The sequence below is a fragment of the Giraffa tippelskirchi genome, chromosome 1 (genome assembly GCF_054371585.1).
Source record: "Giraffa tippelskirchi isolate mGirTip1 chromosome 1, T2T-mGirTip1v1.2.pri, whole genome shotgun sequence".
Taxonomy (NCBI): Eukaryota; Metazoa; Chordata; class Mammalia; order Artiodactyla; family Giraffidae; genus Giraffa; species Giraffa tippelskirchi.
The window spans coordinates 31,158,729-31,179,364 of record NC_137275.1 but is presented as its reverse complement, the minus strand read 5'-3'; the positions used below and the strand labels follow the sequence as shown (position 1 = coordinate 31,179,364).

Genomic DNA, 20,636 nt, shown 5'->3' with positions numbered 1-20,636 from the left:
TCCATGGATCGAGGAGCCTGGTAGGCTGTAGTCTTTGGGGTCACACAGAGTTGGACACGACTGAAGCGACTTAGCAGCAGCAGCAGCAGCAGAAATTAATAGAATGAATAAGGTAGCTTTTTCACCACCCTGGAGCCCTTTCCCAAGTTGTGAACCAAGTGGCAAGAATAACGGGGAAAAAAAAAGAGAGAGAGAGAAGGTCAACAGTAAAAGACTCTAGAAAACAAACAAAAAACAAACCAAAAAAGAAGAAAAAAGAAAAAAACTTATCATATTGAACAAAGAGAGTTTGTTTTTAAATTTGTTTTAATTAAAATATACTTTCATGGTTCATAGCTACTCTTTTTACACGTTACAAATGAAGAATCTCCACAGAAGCCTGTATGAACACAGAAGAATTAGTGTACCTGGTTTCTGTAAGTCAAAAAAGTGTTGTTTTGCCTAGTTTTGCTTATGGTGAAATTCTTTTTTTTTTTTTAATTAGTTTATTTTCTATTTTTTAACTTTACAATATTGTATTTGTTTTGCCACACATTGACATGAATCCACCATGGGTGTACATGTGTTCCCCTTCCAGAACCCCCCCTCCACCTCCCTCCCCATCCCATCCCTCCGGGTCATCCCGGTGCTCCAGCCCCGAGCACCCTGTATCATGCGTTGAACCTGAACTGGCGATTTGTTTCACATATGATAATTTACATGTTTCAGTGCCATTCTCCCATATCATCCTGCCCTCGCCCTCTCCCATAGAGTCCATAACACTGTTCTATTTATCTGTGTCTCTTTTGATGTCTCGCATACAGGGTTATTTTACTGATTGACTAAATACCATATATATGTGTTAGTATACTGTATTGGTGTTTTTCTTTCTGGCTTACTTCACTCTGCATAATAGGCTCCAGTTTCATCCACCTCATTAGAACTGATTCGAATGTATTCTTTTTAATGGCTGAGTAATATTCCATTGTGTATATGTACCACAGCTTCCTTACCCATTCATCTGTTGATGGGCATCTAGGCTGCTTCCACGTCCTGGCTATTATAAACAGTGCTGTGATGAACATTGGGGTACACGTGTCTCTTTCAATTCTGGTTTCCTCAGTGTGTATGCCCAGCAGCGGGATTGCTGGGTCATATGGCAGTTCTATTTCCAGCTTTTTGAGTTTTTTTTTCCACACTGTTCTCCATAGTGACTGTACTAGTTTGCATTCCCACCAACAGTGTAAGAGGGTTCCCTTTTCTCCACACCCTCTCCAGCATTTATTGAAATTCTTAAACAATGATTTCAAGCGTTGATCAAGACCCCATGACAAATTGGAGACTCTCTAAGCCATGTCTAAATTCAGACCAGATTTAGTTCACAGCTACATTCCTTCCACAAAAGATAGAAAGGAAGGCATATACAATGTGTTCCAACCAACTGTCAGAGGGTATTGGTTCTAGTCTCCTAGAGCACTGCTTGCTAACCTGCAGTAGACAAGGACATATTTTCTCAATTCCAGAAAGTCTGAATGACTAAAACCAAGAGTGTTATGGTGTGGAGAGATAACCATGATGTGGGTGCGAGAAATAGAAAACAAATAGTAATGGTATATTTTGATAGGAACATTTTCTTTAGTTAGGCTTTCCTCAACTAAACATGAAATTTTTTGTTTTGTCTAGTCGAGTCTTCTTAAAGTTCATAAATATTCCCTCAGGACCACAGTTCTTTCAAAATAGTTATTATACACACCAATTTAAAATACATGTTAAATAAGGCTTAGGAGTAAGAGGCAAAAATGACCTAAAACAGTGTCTACAAGATGCTCTCCTCTTAGATACCAGTCTTTGAGGCAATCCAGTTGCGGTAGGCAGTCACTCGTGTATAGACTCCTGGTTTATTGATTGTGCCACATTCTGCTCCCCAGCTCACTATTCCAACAAGGTACCAAATATTTCGAGAGTTGGGATGAACTAGTGGTCCTCCAGAGTCACCCTAAATAAAAAATATTTGTCATTATGAGAATTTACCTCCAGATACTTTACTTACACCAACTAGTAAGCCCAGATGAGTTTGTGGTTCACGCTTCATAGAGACTGTAGGAAGGTGTATGATGTAAATCTAACCTCAACTGTGATGGACTAGCCTATATATTCCCTGGGGCTTTTGGGGGTAAACTTGAGTCTTGAAGCATGAACTGATAAGCGTTCCATGAGAACGCTTTGAGAGACATATATTATGGATATACTTGGAGTATATCTTGGCTTCATATCTGAGAAATGTAACAAAATTGTAGCCATGAGGCTACAAAGTAAAAGAAATCGTCTAGAAGTAATTTAAACATTTCTGAGACTGAGAATTTAGTGAAATATGGCTAAGAGTATGGACTGTGATGCTAGGCTATTTTGGTTTATATACCTGTTCTCCCACATGCTAGCTTTGTGACCTTTTGCAAATTACCTTCCTCTGCCTCAATTTCCTCATCTATAAAATGATAGTAATGATAGCATCTACATCACAAAGTTGTGATGAGGATTAAATGGATTCGTATTTGTAAAGGACTTCAGTCGGTGCTTAACTCAGAGTAAGTACAACATTTGTTTGTTAAACACTTATAAACACATGTGGCATGTAGGGGAGAATTACTTTAGTCGCAGAGCCGAGAAGGAGTTTGACTGGGTTGTAAAGAGTAAATTAACTGAAGCACAAAATTACTTTCATATTGATAATTTACATAAAATAATAGTTGCTTATATAATATATGGTAAGTGTGAATAATGTCTGGACTTACCTGGCATGCATCAATATTTCCTTCTATGTACCCAGCACATAGCATTGTGTCTTGTACCATCCCATTATATGCTTCCCAAGCATTACAAGTGTTTGTATCAATAATCTTCACAGGTGCTTTCTGAAGTGATACTGGGTATTCACCTAATGGACACAAACATTATCAGCAAAAGAGTTGCTCTGTAGCAGAGCAGGATGGAAAACTAGCTTTGTCCTCTCTGTATAAGACTTTTATTTGACTCTGCCTATTCTAACAGTGAAAAAGCCCCTTTCCATCACTCAAACCAAAGAAAAAGAAATTTGTAAAGAATTGGGCTTCCCTGGTGGCTCAGATGGTAAAGCGTCTGCCAGTGATTCACGAGACTTGGATTCAATCCCTAGGTTGGGGAGATCCCCTGGAGAAGGGAATGGCAACCCACTTCAGTACTCTTGCCTGGAAAATCCCATGGACGGAGGAGCCTGGTAGGCTACAGTCCAGGGGATTTTGAAGAGTCAGGCATGACTGAGTGACTTCACTTTCACATTCTAAGAATGAAAAAGCCCCTTTCCCTCACTGAAACCAAAGAAAAAGAAATTTTTAAAGAATAGTTTGAAACATCTTTCTGATGCTGTCTTTCCTTGTCCTTATTTCCCTTCTTACATCTTTGCAGCAGCACCTTTTTAGTTAGGTTCTCCAGGTCAAGGAGTTTCCACTACCAAACTGGCTTCCTTGGAATGTTCCAAATCAAGGATTTGCAAAGTCATAACTTCATATGCACCTTCCTCGAACCATTTCCTGGAAGTACTGGGCCTCCAGGGATAAATGATCCTTTCGTTCTGTCTCTAGATCATTTTTTTTCTTGTTTCTTTTGTACCTTGTGTATTAAGTTCCTACTCAAAACTTAACTTACCATCATATGAAAGTGCTCCCCATCCTGTGACAACAACTCCTTCACCTGGTGGAAAAATCTGTGTGGCTTCAGGAAGACAAACTGAATGGACATCGTTCTTAAATAAAACTTTTTCAGTAAGCAATATAACTGCAACATCATCATGAAGTTCACCCTTGATGTAGTTTTCATGAATAAAAATTTGCTGAACATAGTGTTGCATATAGGGGAGATTTACTTTGGTGCCAAAGGTGACAGTATAGTTCCTTGGATCTTGTGAACTAAAAAAAAACCAAAAATCATGTATTTTGCATTTATTTCAGAGAAATAGAGGTACAGACTGTATCTGTTATAGTCTTTTCATGACATTAATGGCAATTTCTTGCTTTGCAATCCATTAGCAGTGATACAATCTGATTTTTTAAAATTCACTTGAAAAACCTTCTTTGAGTTCCTATACCTACACTATGTAAGATGATTAAGATGTAGAAATTAAATAGTTCATGCCTTCAAGAAATTTAAATCTAATGAAAGATGAGCATGAACACAAAAAGTTATAATTGCCTAAATGGTTGTGTGACCACAAAATAGGAGAACTTAAATCTTCATGCTCTAGGGACTGGAAGATTTCTTAGGAAAAGTAGCATTTTGATGAGACTATAGAGCTAAGTCATACTTGCCTAAAAGACAAGGAGAGAAGGAGACAGGCAGGTGCAGAATGAGAAAGAGGTATGAAACAGGATTATGTGTGATAACAATTGCAAGTTATTTGGGATGTCTGGAGTATGAAGTGATGAGAGATAAGAACCATATAAGAAATCAAATGTCAAGAATGAATGACTTTTTCCAATCTGACTGATAAGGTAGGAAAGCCTTAGATTGGCTTATCGTATGATTTATGTTTCAAACCAGAACACTTGAGAATGAGAAGGAATCCTATTGATGATTACACTGGGATAACAGGTACAAACTGGAACTTTAGCCTTCCTGAAAGAAAGTGTTAGTCGCTCAGTCATGTCCAACTCTTTGCAGCCCCACAGACTGTAGCCCACCAGCCTCTTCTGTCCATGGAATTCTCCAGGCAAGAGTACTGGAGTGGGTAGCTGTTCCCTTCTCCAAGGGATCTTCCCCACTCAGGGATCGAACCCAGGTCTCCTGCATTGTAGGCAGTCTTTAATTGTTTGAGCCACCAGGGAAGCCCTAGCCTCAGGCAATATGATGAACTTACTTTTTAAAGCAGTGAGCTGCAGTCACTAGGTATCTGTCACTGATCAAAGATGCCCCACAGTAGTGCCGGCCATTCTTTTTGAGACTTGCTTGCCAGGGCCACTCTCCTTCCCCAGCAGTGGATCCACCCTTGATTCTATCATATGTAGCTGACATCCTTGGTCGTCTCCCACAGCCTGTCAGAAAAAGTCAGTGTTATACTGTTGCAAATAGAAAGATCCTGTTTGATTACAAAATGGAGATTGAGCTGAGTTATTCTTGTGTTGTTCTATCTGACAGTGTCTCTCACTGAAAGGAACAGAATGTAATCTACATAGGAATCACTAGCAACCCCTGGATCACCTTCCTACCCATCATAGTATCTCCAAGACTGTTCAGCACTTGGAGGATATGGAAACTGTACAAGGCGGATAAAGACACCGTTAAGTACATGGACTCTGAAGCAGACTCCCTGGTCTGAATTCCGGCCCCATTATTTACAAGCTGGATGAATTTGAGGAAATTACTTCACTTCTTTATGCTTCAGTTTCCCCATCTCTCAATTGGAATAATAATTTTTGTTGTTCAGTTGCTAAATCGCGTCTGACTCTTTGTGACCCCATGGACTACGGTTGGCCAGGCTCCCCTGTCCTCCACTGTCTCCCAGAGTTTGCTTAGATTCATGTCCACTGAGTCAGTGATGCTATCTAACCATCTTATCCTCGACCATTCCCTTCTCCTTTTGCCTTTAATTTTTCCTGGTATCAGGATCTTTTCCTATGAGTTTACTCTTCACATCAGGTGACAAAATATTGGAGCTTCAGCTTTTCAGCATCAGTCCTTCCAAAAGGAATAATAATAATACTTATCTAGGATTGTTGTGAGGATTGAATGAGTTACATGTAAAACAATTAGAACTGTGTCTGATCAAGAATAACAAATTTTGATCAATATGTTTTACATTATCACATACATTTAATTAAAAAGTATCTGAACTTACGGTTGTTGATTATCTTTTCAGCTTTGACCTTATTGATTTCTGAAATAGAAGAAAAGGCCCATTGTAAATTTAATGGTTAGCATTAAATGGGGCTGGTGATGGTAGGTGCAGAGAGAAATAATTTTGACTCTCAGGATAAAGTGTCAACAGAAAGGAGAAAATATTGGCTTATTTGAATTGTTCTTTTACTATATATGAATGTGTGATATGGAAATACCATCTTCATAGTTCCACATGAGAGACTTCTTTTTATTTAATTGGAATTGTATTCTGTATCATCCAAAGTGGAAAATTATAGTATATTTCCTTTGAAGAACAGGAAGACCTCCAGGTGAACCTGATTCCTATCAGTAAACAAAAATAACTTTTAAAAATTGACTTGTCTTATAATGACTGATTAAATCCTATTTCTGAAAGTTATAGGAGATCATGAAAAGAATACAAGAATACATCACTACTGTAAGGATTGTTCAAAGTTTTACTATTTACTTTAGAATAAAGAGCAGCTTTTCCCTCAGAGAACCACTTTTAAGGTGTGGCATTATTATGATCTGCTGTTAAGTCACTTCGGTTGTGTCCGATTCTGTGTGACCCCATAGACGGCAGCCCACCAGGCTCCACCGTCCCTGGGATTCTCCATGCAAGAACACTGGAGTGGGTTGCCATTTCCTTCTCCAATGTATGAAAGTGAAAAGTGAAAGTGAAGTTGCTCAGTCATGTCCAACTCTTCGAGACCCCATGGACTGCAGCCTACCAGGCTCCTCTGTCCATGGGATTTTCCAGGCAAGAGTACTGGAGTGGGTGCCATTTTCTTCTCCGTATTATGATCTAAGTGTGTTTTAATAATAAAGAATACAAATTGTTGCTCTGATATAAAACCGTGACTCATTCATTAAAAAAATTAGAATCAGCTTTGTGCCTGGTGCTTGTGATATATGTCCAGGATAAAAAGGTGAAAGTAACACTACTTGCATCTAGTACATAAGCTTACCCTCAAGTGTAAGCGAATCAGGATCTGTAGTCAAGGATCCTGAGTGGTTCTTCAGCATTTGATGTAAGATGCTTTCAATTCCTCTTCTTGTGTTTTCCTTCATTGATTTGGGCGCCTTGAATACCAGCCATATATGTGCTGTCACACTGTTGTCAGCAGGACTAAAAACACAGTAAAGGTTTCATATGTTGCTAAAAAGGAACATTTTGTCTTTATTCCCTGGACCTCTTATATCTTCACTTTTGTTCTTGTGTGTGTGTGTGTGTAGTACCTTCACTTTAAGTTAATCACAGGATGATCCATCTGCCTACCTTTGGTTGGTGACAGTATGCATACAGCTATTCAGTTTAGAAGACAAGTGGTTCTACACATCTAAAAATGTAGGAAAGACTTGAGGCACAGAGAAGAAGTATCACATAAGGGCTGGGATCGGATCATTTATTCCTACATTCATCAGTCATTTATTGAGCTGCTATGCAAAATGACTAGGTGTTATGGGGTGATACAAGGGTGACAATAACATAGTTCCTACTCTCAAGAAGTTTCCAGATTTCTAAGAGAGATGACATCTATACAAATGACTATAATAAATGAGGCAAAGCAATAAGATGTTTATCTTATCTGCAAATGAGACAAGTCATGGTTTACTTAAAGTATCAGAAATTTTTATTGAAGAGGTAACATACACACTAGACCTTAAAATGTTTTTATCATTATTTCATCATCAAGCAAAAATTGCTATCAGGCAGAACAAAGGGGGAATAGTATTGCAGAATAACTGGATAGCAACAATATTAATTAGCATTTATTGGATATCTGCTGTGTTCCAGGTACTACATTATCACATTTATTATCACACTTAGTCTCCACAATAACCCTGCATCTTAGGTGTCATTACCTTCCTTTTGCAGACAAGGAAAACCTGAGACTTTGAAAGTCTACCTAACGTGCTCAGAGGCTTCCCTGGTGGTGCAGTGGCAAAGAATCTTCCTGCTAATGCAGGTTTCCCAGGTTCAATCTCTGGGTTGGGAATATTCCCCAGAGAAGGGAATGGCAACCCACTCCAGTATTCTTGCCTGGAGAATTCCATGGACAGAGGATCCTGGGCTACAGTCCATGGGGCCTCAAAAAGTCAGACATGACTGAGCACGCAAACATGCAATGTGCTAAAGATTGCACAGTAATTAAACTAAGATACAGATACAGTACAATTGACTCCCTAACCCAGGCTCATTACACTATGCACTCTGTCTCTATGCCCAGTTAGCCAGTGACAACAGTGTCTAGGAGACTGAGCTCAGATGGAAGAGGATTTGAATGCTAGCCAAGGGGTAGTTGTAAAGGGAAGTTGTTGAATAAAACTGTGCTTGTGGAAGATTAACCTGACTGGCATGTTCAGGACAGATTTGGTTGGTATTGGAATGTGGGTGGGGGCAGTCCAAGAGGCTGGCTAGTGGACTTGTAAGAATTGTCAAGAATCTCTGAGGCTAGTGCCTGAAGTGGCATTATTATGCTTTAGATCTTTCTAATGAATAATTATCTTTTGATATATAAATAAATAGTCATTCCTAGTTAGCACTCAGCTCATACAAGTTTGATTATAGTAGCAGTTGAAAGTCAAAAGTATTAGACACTCAATCGTGTCTCTTTGTGACCCCATTGACTGTAGCGCACCAGGCTCCTCTGTCCGTGGAATTTCCCAGGCAAGAATACTGGAGTGGGTTGCTATTTCATTTTCCAGGGAATCTCCTAGATCCAGGGATTGAATCTGGGTCTCCCACATTGCAGGCAGATTCTTTACAGTCTGACCCATCAGCAAGGTGTGCCCAAATGAAAGCCTTGGACCTATAGCCTCTCCATCACTTTCCATGGGCTCACATTTCCTATAGATACCTAATGTTATGTGTGTGGGAAAACCAAGCAGAAGCCTTGGGGTGGTTGCAGTCTTCTTTGAAAGATACCCTTTAGTGTTAACCTCCCACTGTTTCCAATACTAAAATCAATTTCCAAGATTAATTCTAGTTGAGCTTTTGAACTGTTCTGCAATTCTAGAAGTCCCCTTGAGTTCCAGGAGCAGTGGAAGAAGGGAAGACATAGTCTGGTGGCCTTGATTAAGGTAAAAACAATAATAGCCTTCATTGGAAAAGTGTTTATTTGCAAATATTTCCATACACATTATCTTCTTTGACCTTGAGTATAATTTGATGAGGAATGCAGTGTATGGGTTATTACCACTATTCACAGACAGGGAAGCCGAGTCAGAGTGATGTAGCGATTCACTCAAGACTCTAGGGTTACTAAATAGCAAAACTGGATCAGGTTGTTTAACTCCTGTTCTAGAGCTCCACTGGACTCCCCTGGCAGCTCAGCTGGTAAAAAATCTGCTGGCAATATAGGAGTCTCAGTTCAATTCCTGAATCAGGAAGATCCCCTGAAAAAGGGATAGGTTACCCACTCCAGTATTCTTGGGCTTCCCTGGTGGCTCAGACGGTAAAGAATCCACATACAATGCGGGAGACCTGGGTTTGATCCCTTGGTTGGGAAGATTCCATGGAGGAGGCCATGGCAACCCACTCCAGTATTCTTGCCTGGAGAATCCCCATGGACAGAGGAGCCTGGTAAGCTACAGTTCATGGGGTCGCAAAGAATCAGATACAACAGTGACGAAGTACAGAGCACAGAGCTCCATTAGCTAGTCCATATTTCTGCAAACTCATGTGCAGAAAACATAGCACAGCTATTTTGCTTCTTGTTGTGGCCACTAGAAGGATTTCCTTGGCATCAAAGTCTGGTGTAGATATACTCTTTTCTACCCTAAAAGAACTCTAGGGCAGTTCTCCAAGGTGTTTAGCTAACTTGCAAGAACAGAAAATCATGAAAAAGCAGGATATGTACTTATGTTACAGCTAAATAAAAATGTTATACCATCAAACATTGGTCTAAGAGACCAGTTAGTATTTGCTGAACATAAAAACTTTAAAAACTATAGAAATGATTCATATGTAATTTAAGAAATAATGTATTCTCAGTGTTGCTAAAAATGAACTTAACTAAATAGCTCAAATTTTGCTTTAGTTGTATGCTAAACAATTAGCATGATATTTAGCTTAGGATGATGTCATTCATTAGTAACTTACTGGCTAATGATTGTAATATGTCAACAGACTCTTTTTATAGTGGTATTTGAAATATAATGATATATGTGATAGGTTGATATCTTTTCCGTTATTAGTTACTTACACCAGTGTGATGACTTGAGAATTGATGTATTGTCTGTAAATGCTAGAACTCTGAAATGCATCAGACATCTGTTAAAGAGAACATAGAGTCAAACATCAAATTCCAGTAATAAATTTATGTTTCAGAGAATTACAATAAACTAAATATAAGAAAATACTAATTTACCTTCGTCTCAAGAATTTTGCTAAGATAGTTATTTTCTGGTGATGTCTCTTTTTCATAATTTCTATTATATGGGATATTCAGCACTCTGAAGCTACCTTGGTAATAATAGGTCTTGTTTTCTGTGAGATAAAGAAATGATCCAATGATTCTTTAAGTGAAATTGATTTCAAATCCAGTTATAGATTACATGGTAATACCAGCTACTAATGGTAAATAATATGTTCATATTAGATATGATAAGCCTGTGAACCTTTCTGGGGCAATTGATTAGATCAACTGGGCTTTGTGGAAAGTATTTATAAGATCAATAATGGAGCAGATCTATATCAGACAAAGGTCAGAAAGAAGAGTTACATCTTGATTGAGACAGATGAAAGTGAAAGTGAAAGTCACTCAGTCGAGTCCGACCCTTTGTTACCCCATGGACTGTATAGTCCATGGAATTCTCCAGGCCAGAATACTGGAGTGGGTAGCCCGTTTCCTTTTCCAGGGGAATCTTCCCAACCCAGGCATCAAACCCAGGTCTCCCACATTGCAGGCAGATTCTTTACCAGCTGAGCCACAAGGGAAGCCCAAGAATACTGGCATGGGTAGCCAAAGATCCCTTCTCCAGTGGATCTTCCTGACCCAGGAATCAAACTGGGGTCTCCTACATTGCAGGTGGATTCTTTACCAACTGAGCTATGAGGGAAGCTAAGACATGCTATAAATGATATCTGTGTAGAATAATCAATTGTTGAAGTATAAATAAAAATTGTTGGGACTTCCCTGGTAGTTCAGTGGCTAAGACTCTGTTTTCCCAATTCATAGGCTCTGGGTTTGATCCCTGATAAGGGAACTAGATCCCACATGCTGCAACTAAAGATGTTGCATGTTGCAACAAAGACCAAAGATCCCCACGTGCTACAACTAAGATCCGGCACAGCCAAATAAATAGAATAAAAAGTAAATATTCAAAAAAATTGTTATCATTAAGCATCTACTATGTGAAGGTACTATATAAAAACCATGTGAAGAATACCCATTTTTCAAGAGAAATGTGGTCTCAGAGATATTCAGTAATTTACCTAACATCACTTAGTTACTAAAAAGAGCCAAGTATCAATACCTGACCTTCTGACCTGTCTGATTCTGAAGCCCACATCTAATACATTACATTTCCTTCCTAAATTTTTATAGATACTATTATGTTTGATATATAATGCAGCTTACCCCTAACATGTGATGGATACTAAGCATCTAGGAATATGCTAGATACTGGATAGTAGTGCCTAGCATATAGTAAACACTAAAAAAATGTTAGCATTATTTTGTAGTATGATCACTGCCTTTGAAGATCATCTTGTGGGAGAGACAGGCTCAATATGGATAAAAGCATACATGAGGTACTAATAAGGATATAATTAAATGATAGAGTTAATTGTTAAACTACAAGATCTGTATGAATACAGAAAGGCAGACACCATAATTAAAATAAAATATGAAAGAGGAAAACAATAGAATGGGAAAGACTAGAGATCTCTTCATGAAATACAGAGATACCAAGGGAATATTTCATGCAAGTTGGGCACAATAAAGGACAGAAATGGTATGGATCTAACAGAAGCAGAAGATATTAAGAAGAGGTGGCAAGAATACACAGAACTCTACAAAAAAGATCTTCACAACCCAGATAATCACGATGGTGTGATCACTCACCTAGAGCCAGACATCCTGGAATGTGAAGTCAGGTGGGCCTTAGGAGGCATCACTACGAACAAAGCTAGTGGAGGTGATGGAATTCCAGTTGAGTTATTTCAAATCCTAAAAGATGATGCTGTGAAAGTGCTGCCCTTGATATGTCAGCAAATTTGGAAAACTCAGCAGTGGCCACAGGACTGGAAAACGTCAGTTTTCATTCCAATGCCAAAGAAAGGCAATGCCAAAGAATGTTCAAACTACTGCACAATTGCACTCATCTCACATGCTAGTAAAGTAATGCTCAAAATTCTCCAAGCCAGACTTCAACAGTATATGAACCGTGAACTCTCAGATGTTCAAGCTGGGTTTAGAAAAGGCTCAGGATCTGCCAACATCAAACTGCCAACATCTGCTGGATCATGGAAAAGCAAGAGAGTTCCAGAAAAAACATCTATTTCTGCTTTATTAACTATGCCAAAGCCTTTGACTGTGTGGATCACAACACACTGTGTAAAATTCTTCAAGAGATGGGAATACCAGACCACCTGACCTGCCTCTTGAGAAATCTGTATGCAGGTCAAGAAGCAACAGTTAGAACTGGACATGGAGCAACAGACTGGTTCCAGAAAGGAAAAGGAGTATGTCAAGGCTGTATATTGTCACCCTGCTTATTTTTTTTTTAATTAGTTTATTTTCTATTTTTTAACTTTACAATATTGTATCTGTTTTGCCATACATTGACATGAACCCACCATGGGTGTACATGTTTTCCCCTTCCAGAACCCCCCTTCCACCTCCCTCCCCATCCCTCCAGGTCACCCCGGTGCACCAGCCTCGAGCACCCTGTATCATGTGTTGAACCTGGACTGGTGATTCGTTTCACATATGATAATTTCCATGCTTCAATGCCATTCTCCCATATCATCCTGCCCTTGCCCTCTCCCATAAAGTCCTTAATACTGTTCTATTTATCTGTGTCTCTTTTGATGTCTCGCATACAGGGTTACCCTGCTTATTTAACTTATATGCAGAGTACATCATGAGAAATGCTGGGCTAGATGAAACACAAGCTGGAATCAAGATTGCTGGGATAAATATCAATAACCTCAGACATACAGATGACACCACCCTTATGGCAGAAAGTGAAGAAGAACTAAAGAGCCTCCTGATCAAAGAGGAGAGTGAAAAAATTGGCTTAAACTCAACATTCAGAAAACTAAGATCATGGCACCTGGTCCCAACACTTCATGGCAAACAGATGGGGAAACAGTGGCTGGATTTATTTTTCTGGGCTCCAGAATCACTGTAGATGGCAACGGCAGTCATGAAATTAAAAGACACTTACTCCTTGGAGTGACTGAACTGAACTGATACATTGCCATTATAAATATGGTGGAAATATTTTACAGTGAGAAAAGTGACGGAAAAAGAAGTTGAAAAGTTCTTAAAATGCTGAAAATGTGTAGTTATAAATAATCACTTATGAATGAACATTGTTAATTGTTGTTAGCTGGTCTGTGGTCATGGATCATTTATCATAGAGATCAGGGTTTGCAATGGTAGTGTACTGGGTTTTACTATAGGTAGCAAAAAATAGATCTTGAAGCTGTTCAATTTTATTTTTCATAATTCAATGTTCACAATGCATCCTTCAGTTCTTTATTTAGATTTCTAACTATCTCTACTTATTATAATAGTCAGTCATGACTATTCTTCAGTGTAAATCAATAAGTTGGCAAGATACAAACTGATTTTATTACAATTGCAATGAACGCCTTCCCAGAGCCAGTGGATAAACTGGAACATTTAATATCTAAGATATTTAAGGCTGAGAAACTATACCCTAGAACAAGGAAATCAATTCTTTTTATAATTTTATTTATTTATATTTGGCTGCTCCGGGTCTTCATTGCTTCCGGTGGACTTTCTCTAGCTGTGGCAAGTGGGGGCTACTCTCTAGCTGTTGTGCTTATATGCGTGCTAAGTTGTTTCAGTCGTGTCAGACTCTTTGAGACCCTGTGGGCCATAGCCCGCCCGGTTCCTCTGTCCAAGGGCTTCTTATTGTAGTGGCTTGTCTTGTAGTGTGCGGGCTCTAGAACACAGGCTCAGTAGTTGTGGCCCACGGATTTAGTTGCCCCAAGGCATGCAGAATCTTCCAGACCAGGGTTTGAACCTGTGCCCCCTGTATTAGTAGGCAGATTCTTAACCACTGGACCACCTAGGAAGTCCAAGGAAATCATTTCTTGAGTATTCTATTCTTACTTTAATTCTATGCAAGAAGCCTAATATACCACTGAGATTGCTCAGTATGCTGAGATTACTGTGAATATAGCCTTTGTACACTGTTGGTACCTGATGAGATGAAAATAATTCCTTAGAGATGAAAAATCTAAAAGACATATTTGCACCTTATGATTAACGTTCTCATCTCTAAAGTAGTCCAAATGCAAATATGAATTGAGAAAGATAGATAATGTGTAGAAAGATTTATTTTACAACCTTTCCATGACTTGATTACTTACAACTTATTTCTGTATAGAAACCCTGCAATTTATACATACATGGTTTTGAAGGATTGGGTTTTGGTTTTTTGTTTGTCTTTTTTGTACTGAGTGCTCTAGTGCAATAGAGTTTAAGAGAACATTTCTATTTAAGGCTGTGGGAGTAAAAGAACTACAACATTTTCCTTTCTCTAAGCTCAGAAAAAAGACCAAAAGACCAAAGGAAGGCTTAATTGAAAGAGCTCTAAATGATTGATGCCATTAGATCCCAGTGTCTTCCCCAACTGCTAAATTTTCTGGATTAGTGAAACTGAGACACAGTTGAAAGCATGTGCACATTCTAAAAATGTATATGTTGAACTCTTCCCTTACCCCACTTCATTTTTCCCCCAGCCTAGAATATGCTCATGCAAAACAAATGAAGTTTCTCTACACTGAGCAAGTCTGACCAGTTCAAGAAAAAATATCTAAACATACTGGTAACTTGAATTCTCTCAACAAAACCACCTAAATAGCACAGCCTATGGTTAAAACCATTGTCAACAGATATCTCTTTCATAGTGAGCTTCAGTCAGCTCTTTAATCTCCAGTCTTAAATATTAGCAGACACTGAGCTGAAAGATTAACATATATTTGAGACAAGTATCTAATATGAAATATTGCTAAAATAAAGAGAAAACATTTGAGGAAAGAGACTAAAACTAAAACAGATTATTATATTTGGAGAAAATTTTTTAAGAAATAAAACCAAGATGTTATGTAAAGGAATATCTAGATAATTAAAAAGCTGTTATACATATAAATGCAGAAATACAGAATTCAGTAGAAGTTTGGAAGATAAACTTGAGAAAATGACCAAGAAAGTCATTTTTAAAAATACTAAGGGATTGAAAAATAGAAAGAAACAGATAAGAAAATTAGAGACTACATTTAGGAAGCCTAATATCCAAATTACAGGAGCCCCAGAAAGAAGGTAAAAAGGCTAGAAAATTATCAAAGAAATAATCTAAGAAAAATTTCAGGAACTGAAGCACATGAGTTTCTAGATTGAAAGGACCCACTAAATGCCAGCACAATGAATAAAAATAAGATCCAGATTATGTCAAATTACCATGAAATTTCAAAATACTGGGGACAAAGAAAAAAATCCAGTAAGGTTTCAGAAGATGGGAGAGTAGGAGGAGAGGTTTCATTCAAAAGTTTAGAATCAAAATGTCATCAGAATTCTTGGCAGAAACTATAAAAGCATGAAGATTATAGAGCTCTAACTTCAAAATTCAGAAAGAAAACTTTTTTCAACCTAGAATTCCATGCTGTTAATTAAGGTCAAAAGTAGATTATGATATTTTCAGACATGTGAGTTGTCAAAATGTAAACTTCCCTGAAAGCTTCTGGAACATATATTCCACAACTAAGTGAAAGTGAAAGTTGCTTTCTGACTCTTTGCAACCCCGAGGACTATATAGTCCATGGAATTCTCTAGGCCAGAATACTAGAATGGGTAACCTTTCCCTTCACCAGGGCATCTTCCCAACCCAGAGATCGAACCCAGGTCTCCTGCATTGCAGGTGGATTCTTTACCAGCTGAGCCAGAAGGGAAGCCCAAGAATATTTCAGCAGATAGCCTATCCCTTCTCCAGAGGATCTTCCCAACCCAGGAATCGAACTGAGGTCTCCTGCACTGCAAGCAGATTCTATACCAACTGAGCTATCAGGGAAGCCCACAACCAAGTGAATAAAATAACAAAAAAGAAATCTAGGCATTAGGGAGTTAAACCCAGTAGACAGTTGAAAATAATTCTTAGAAAGTCGCTAAAGGGAAATTCCAAATCAACAACCATGTAGCCAGGGAGTGAAGAAGTATGACATGAATAGTAGAAAGTAAATAGATCTCAATAGCTGAAAAGTCCAGGTATAACAATGTTGAGAATCAACTTAAAGAATTGAAAATGGTTGCTCTGAGAAATGGGAAATAAGGGTAGCGGAGGAGGGCCTGCTTTTTTATAAAAATCTGTGACAGTTTGACTCTTAAAACTAAAACATATGAAGCTTAGGAGGAAAAAAAAAAATCCAAGCATAGCAAAGTCATGGATAAAGGAGTAATGGTGAGCATATGAATATTCGAATATGAAAATATATTTATTCAAAACTCCAGAACTGTAGTAATTATAATTATAAACCAAAATAAAGTGCTATAAATGTTGACAGTGAAAAATAATAATATTGGTAACAAACTAGTGGGAAGTGTGGCAGACAAATGAGAAGTATATGTGCCTATTTTTAAACTTTCATAGCAGGATATGAATAACATAATGTCTAAAGTTAAAACACATGATTTTTAAAAATGACTCCAACTTCTCTCCTGTTTTTCATAGTCTTTTTTAAAATGTATGTTAAGAAGATTTTCTATTGTTAATATCTTTGTTATCAAGAAACAAATATTCAAAATTCAATATTCTTTGATTTCTCTTCATCACATGGACTGTAGCCTACCATGCTCCTCCGTCCATGGGATTTTCCAGGCAAGGGTACTGGAGTGGGTTGCCATTTCCTTCTCTCTTCATCACGTACAATGAGTATAATATTTTAATTATCAATAAAATAACACCCTTGATACCATCTTGGTAGATTACTTTTTCTGCCTATCTGCCAATTTTCCATGCACTCACGTCTTTATATAGCATACATTATGCTGGTAAAGAATCCTGGTGGCTCAGCTGGTAAAAAATCCCCCTGCAATGTCGGAGACCTGGGTTGGGATGATCCCCTGGAGAAGGGAAGGGCTACCCACCCTAGTATTCTGGCCTGGAGAATTCCATGGACTGTGTGGTTCATGGGGTGGCAAAGTGTTGGTCACAACTGAATGGCTTTCACTTTTTACCAATTATCTATGCACTCATGTCTTTATAAAGCATACATTATGTTACTTGTGTATATTCAAAAAGATGTCTGTAATACACTGACAAATGTTGACAATTCTTATTTCTGGGATCTTGAGTCATTAATAGCCTTTCTAAAAGGAGATTATTTGTTGTTTGCAATTGTTTTTTTGTCTTTTAGAAATAGAAATGAAGATTGCAACAAACTTAAAGAAATAGAAATGTATTCTTTACCAACCTACTGCCAGAAAATGAACTAGGAGACCAATAGTGGTTCCTAGGATTGCCACCACTCCAAACACAATGAGGACAATCACCCACAGTGGCAAAGATGTCCGAGAAACTGTCACTGGTCTGTAAGTAAGGAATATTAATAAAAAAGACATATTAGAAAAGTCAGCCATTCCAAATCTTTATTTTCTCTTACTCACCCATAGAATATTCACAATATAAGCACATTAGTAGCAAAAGACATTTGAAGACAGGAAGGAAGAAAAGAAGAAAGGATGGAAGGAGAGAGGAAGGAAAGAAGGAAGAAAGGGGAAAAAGGAAGTGAAGCCTATGAGCTTACCTTAAAGCTTATGACTAAACCTCTCTGGATCTGTGCTATGAAATTATTTTTCGGGAGTTATGATGCTTGGTGCCTGGTTACCTTTACTTAGACACTAGTTCCCTTCCCTGATTAATGGGTAGTAGAAAATGTTAGTAAGTGAAGACCTTGCCAGATAGGGGGGACCAGGAGGAGAAGAGAATAGAAGTGCCTTAGGACTTCTTGATGCCTAAGTTTATTATAATTTTTATATTATGATCATGATCCTATATTATTTATTATGTCCTTATTATATAAAAAGAACACACACAAACATGAAATGCCATATTGGATCAGAGCAGTGCCCATCTCACTGCCATGAATTCTCAAAGCTTCTGTGGCAAGGATCTAAAACATAGCTTTCTTGTAAGAGTTTTCCCATTTCATTGGACTAGCCCTACAAAAGAAATTGAAATTGATAAAATATGGTTTTGAAGTCTTTACTTTCATTTGTAGTGTTTCCTTTCTCCCTCTTGGTCTTTCATCACTCAGAACTCATGTGCAGCCACAGACTACCTAAGGTCCCATCAAATGCTCCTGCAGAGGCAACCATGCTTCAAGATTCCCCCCAAGACCCCCCAGGCAATCAGATGATTGCCTCACCCTGAGAAGTTACTCACTGAACTAGGGCTTGAACCTTTCCTGGCTAACTAGCAGTGCTTAGAAACAGTGGCTTAATCCTTTGAACTCTTTCAGTTTAGAACTTCACACAAGTGTCAGAATGATGGAGAAGGAGGAGGTGCTCTATTAATAAAAATAATATTACCCACCCAGCATAAAGGTGATGACCAACTTACAACCAAAACGAAACAGAACAAAACAATCTTTTTGTTTCTTCTCCACTTTTAAGTGTGCATGAATGCTCTTTCCTTAATTGATAGACCAAAGATGTGACTAATAAGAAAATATCTGGGTTACAAATATCATAACATTTTTAATAAAAAAGAAATCACATAACAGTATTTACTTTAGTTCAAGAAAACTATTCTTAGTATGCTCTATCGCAGTGAGCATGCTCTTTCTTTTTTAAAAATAAAAAATTTATTTCATTGAAGTATAGTTGATTTACAATGTTGTGTTAATTTCTACTATACAGGAAAGTGATTCAGTTACACACATATATACATTCTTTTCATATTCTTCTAATATGTTTATCAGAAGATATTGAATATAGTTTCCTGTGCCACACAGTAGGACCTTGTTCTTTATCCATTCTATATATAATAGTTTGCATATGCTAATCCCAAACGCCCAATCCTTCTCTCCAGGACTCCCCTGACTGAGCATGCTCTTTCTAATTACATTTTTACATGAATTTATTTTTATTTTATATTGGAGCATAGTTAATTAAGAGTATTATGTTAGGATGCACATTTTTTAGAGAAATATTTCTGTAAAGTATGAGTTTGTATTTCAGTTATCCTAATTTATAGTTTTTAATATTTAATGTTATAAATATTATAAATTAGAATCAATTAATTTTGGTATATTGTATACATTGCAATGAAAAGTCCATGCATGTTTTTAAAAGGTTGGCTTGAATAATCATTGTTCACATGATGAAATAATAATCTAATTAAATACTTGAGGTAACACATATCCATACATAGTTACACTATTCTAGTTAATGAACATTTTACAGATAAAAATACATAATTTTATATATTATTCTACAGAGAACACTTATGAAGCAATGGTACTGTGAGATTCAAGGTTATATTCATGAAAGCACTTCAGAAAGCACAGATATTAAACAAAAATGAAGGATTCATAATCATTACCACCAATAACAATTTAACATTAGCTTTATGAGAGCAGAAAATTATCTCTCTGCTTCCTTCTCTCCACTTTAAAATAGTCACACATTGACCTAAATGGCAAGGAAATCCAAAAAAGAGGGGATATATGTACATGTATAGCTGATTCGCTTTGCTGTACTGTAGTAAATAATACAATATTGTAAAGCAATCATACTCCGATCATTTTTTTAATAAATAAAAATATAACATAGATAGCAAACAAGAGACCTACTGTGTAGCACAGCGAACTCTGCTCAATACTTTGTAATAACCTAAATGGGAAAAGAGTTTGAAAAAGAATAGATACATATATATGTATAACTGAGTCACTTTGCTGTACACCTGAAACTAACACATTATTAATCAACTAAATACTCCAATATAAAATTTTAAAAATTTTTAACTAAAAAGCAGTCACACATTAATATTGTGTTTCATTAACAGAATGTTAAGCTGCATGCTAGCTTTTTGAAGCACTCCCAAAATTGCTAAAAAACCAACAAACAAAAAAAAACTATAGATCCCAGATACAACATATATGTAATAGGGTTGCCTCCAGACAGAAAATCCAAACTGCTGTGGAAAAATTACAAATTCCCCTCAAACTCAATTGTTTTACTACAACCCTTGGGTGGGAGTCATAGTGGGGAAAGTGTTAATTCTTTTTATGTCAGAATTTTAGTCAAGCAAGTCTCCACTTACCTGTACATAATGTATTGATATAATGGCTGTTGATGTTAGTAACGATAAAGGAAACTTCTGTACTTCTTTTGTCCTGATCAGTGGTTCTCGGGTAAATGTACTAACCACAGTAATACTTGGGATCTTAAGGGCTGGGTGCAGAAAGCAATTAAAAGGAAACTTGTTTAACAAGTGTTGATGACAACTTGGATCTGTGGCTTAAAGAAAGAAATGAAAATTCTCTTTGAGTTGGATACTAAGACATA

At 37.5% G+C, this 20,636-nt stretch overlaps 1 protein-coding gene across 1 annotated transcript; it reads right to left on the bottom strand.

Annotated features, from left to right (window-relative positions):
- Nucleotides 1-1,813: 1,813 nt before the first annotated feature.
- Nucleotides 1,814-20,399, bottom strand: LOC145515445 (transmembrane protease serine 11B-like protein). The gene is made up of 10 exons (XM_081515857.1): nt 20,392-20,399; nt 17,540-17,655; nt 10,242-10,360; nt 10,077-10,144; nt 6,837-6,997; nt 5,846-5,884; nt 4,868-5,042; nt 3,661-3,920; nt 2,772-2,914; nt 1,814-1,975 (listed from the first exon to the last, which is right to left on the bottom strand). The coding sequence occupies exons 1-10, from the start codon at nt 20,397-20,399 to the stop codon at nt 1,814-1,816; spliced, it is 1,251 nt and encodes a 416-aa protein (XP_081371983.1).
- Between the last annotated feature and the right edge of the window lie 237 nt (nt 20,400-20,636).

Coding starts and splice junctions, on each gene's coding strand:
- LOC145515445 (XM_081515857.1), bottom strand. Junction 10,361..17,539: donor AGTTCATTTTCTGGCAGTAG/GTTGGTAAAGAA, acceptor TTTATCTCACAG/AAAACAAGACCTATTATTAC. Junction 10,145..10,241: donor GCAAAATTCTTGAGACGAAG/GTAAATTAGTAT, acceptor TCTCTTTAACAG/ATGTCTGATGCATTTCAGAG.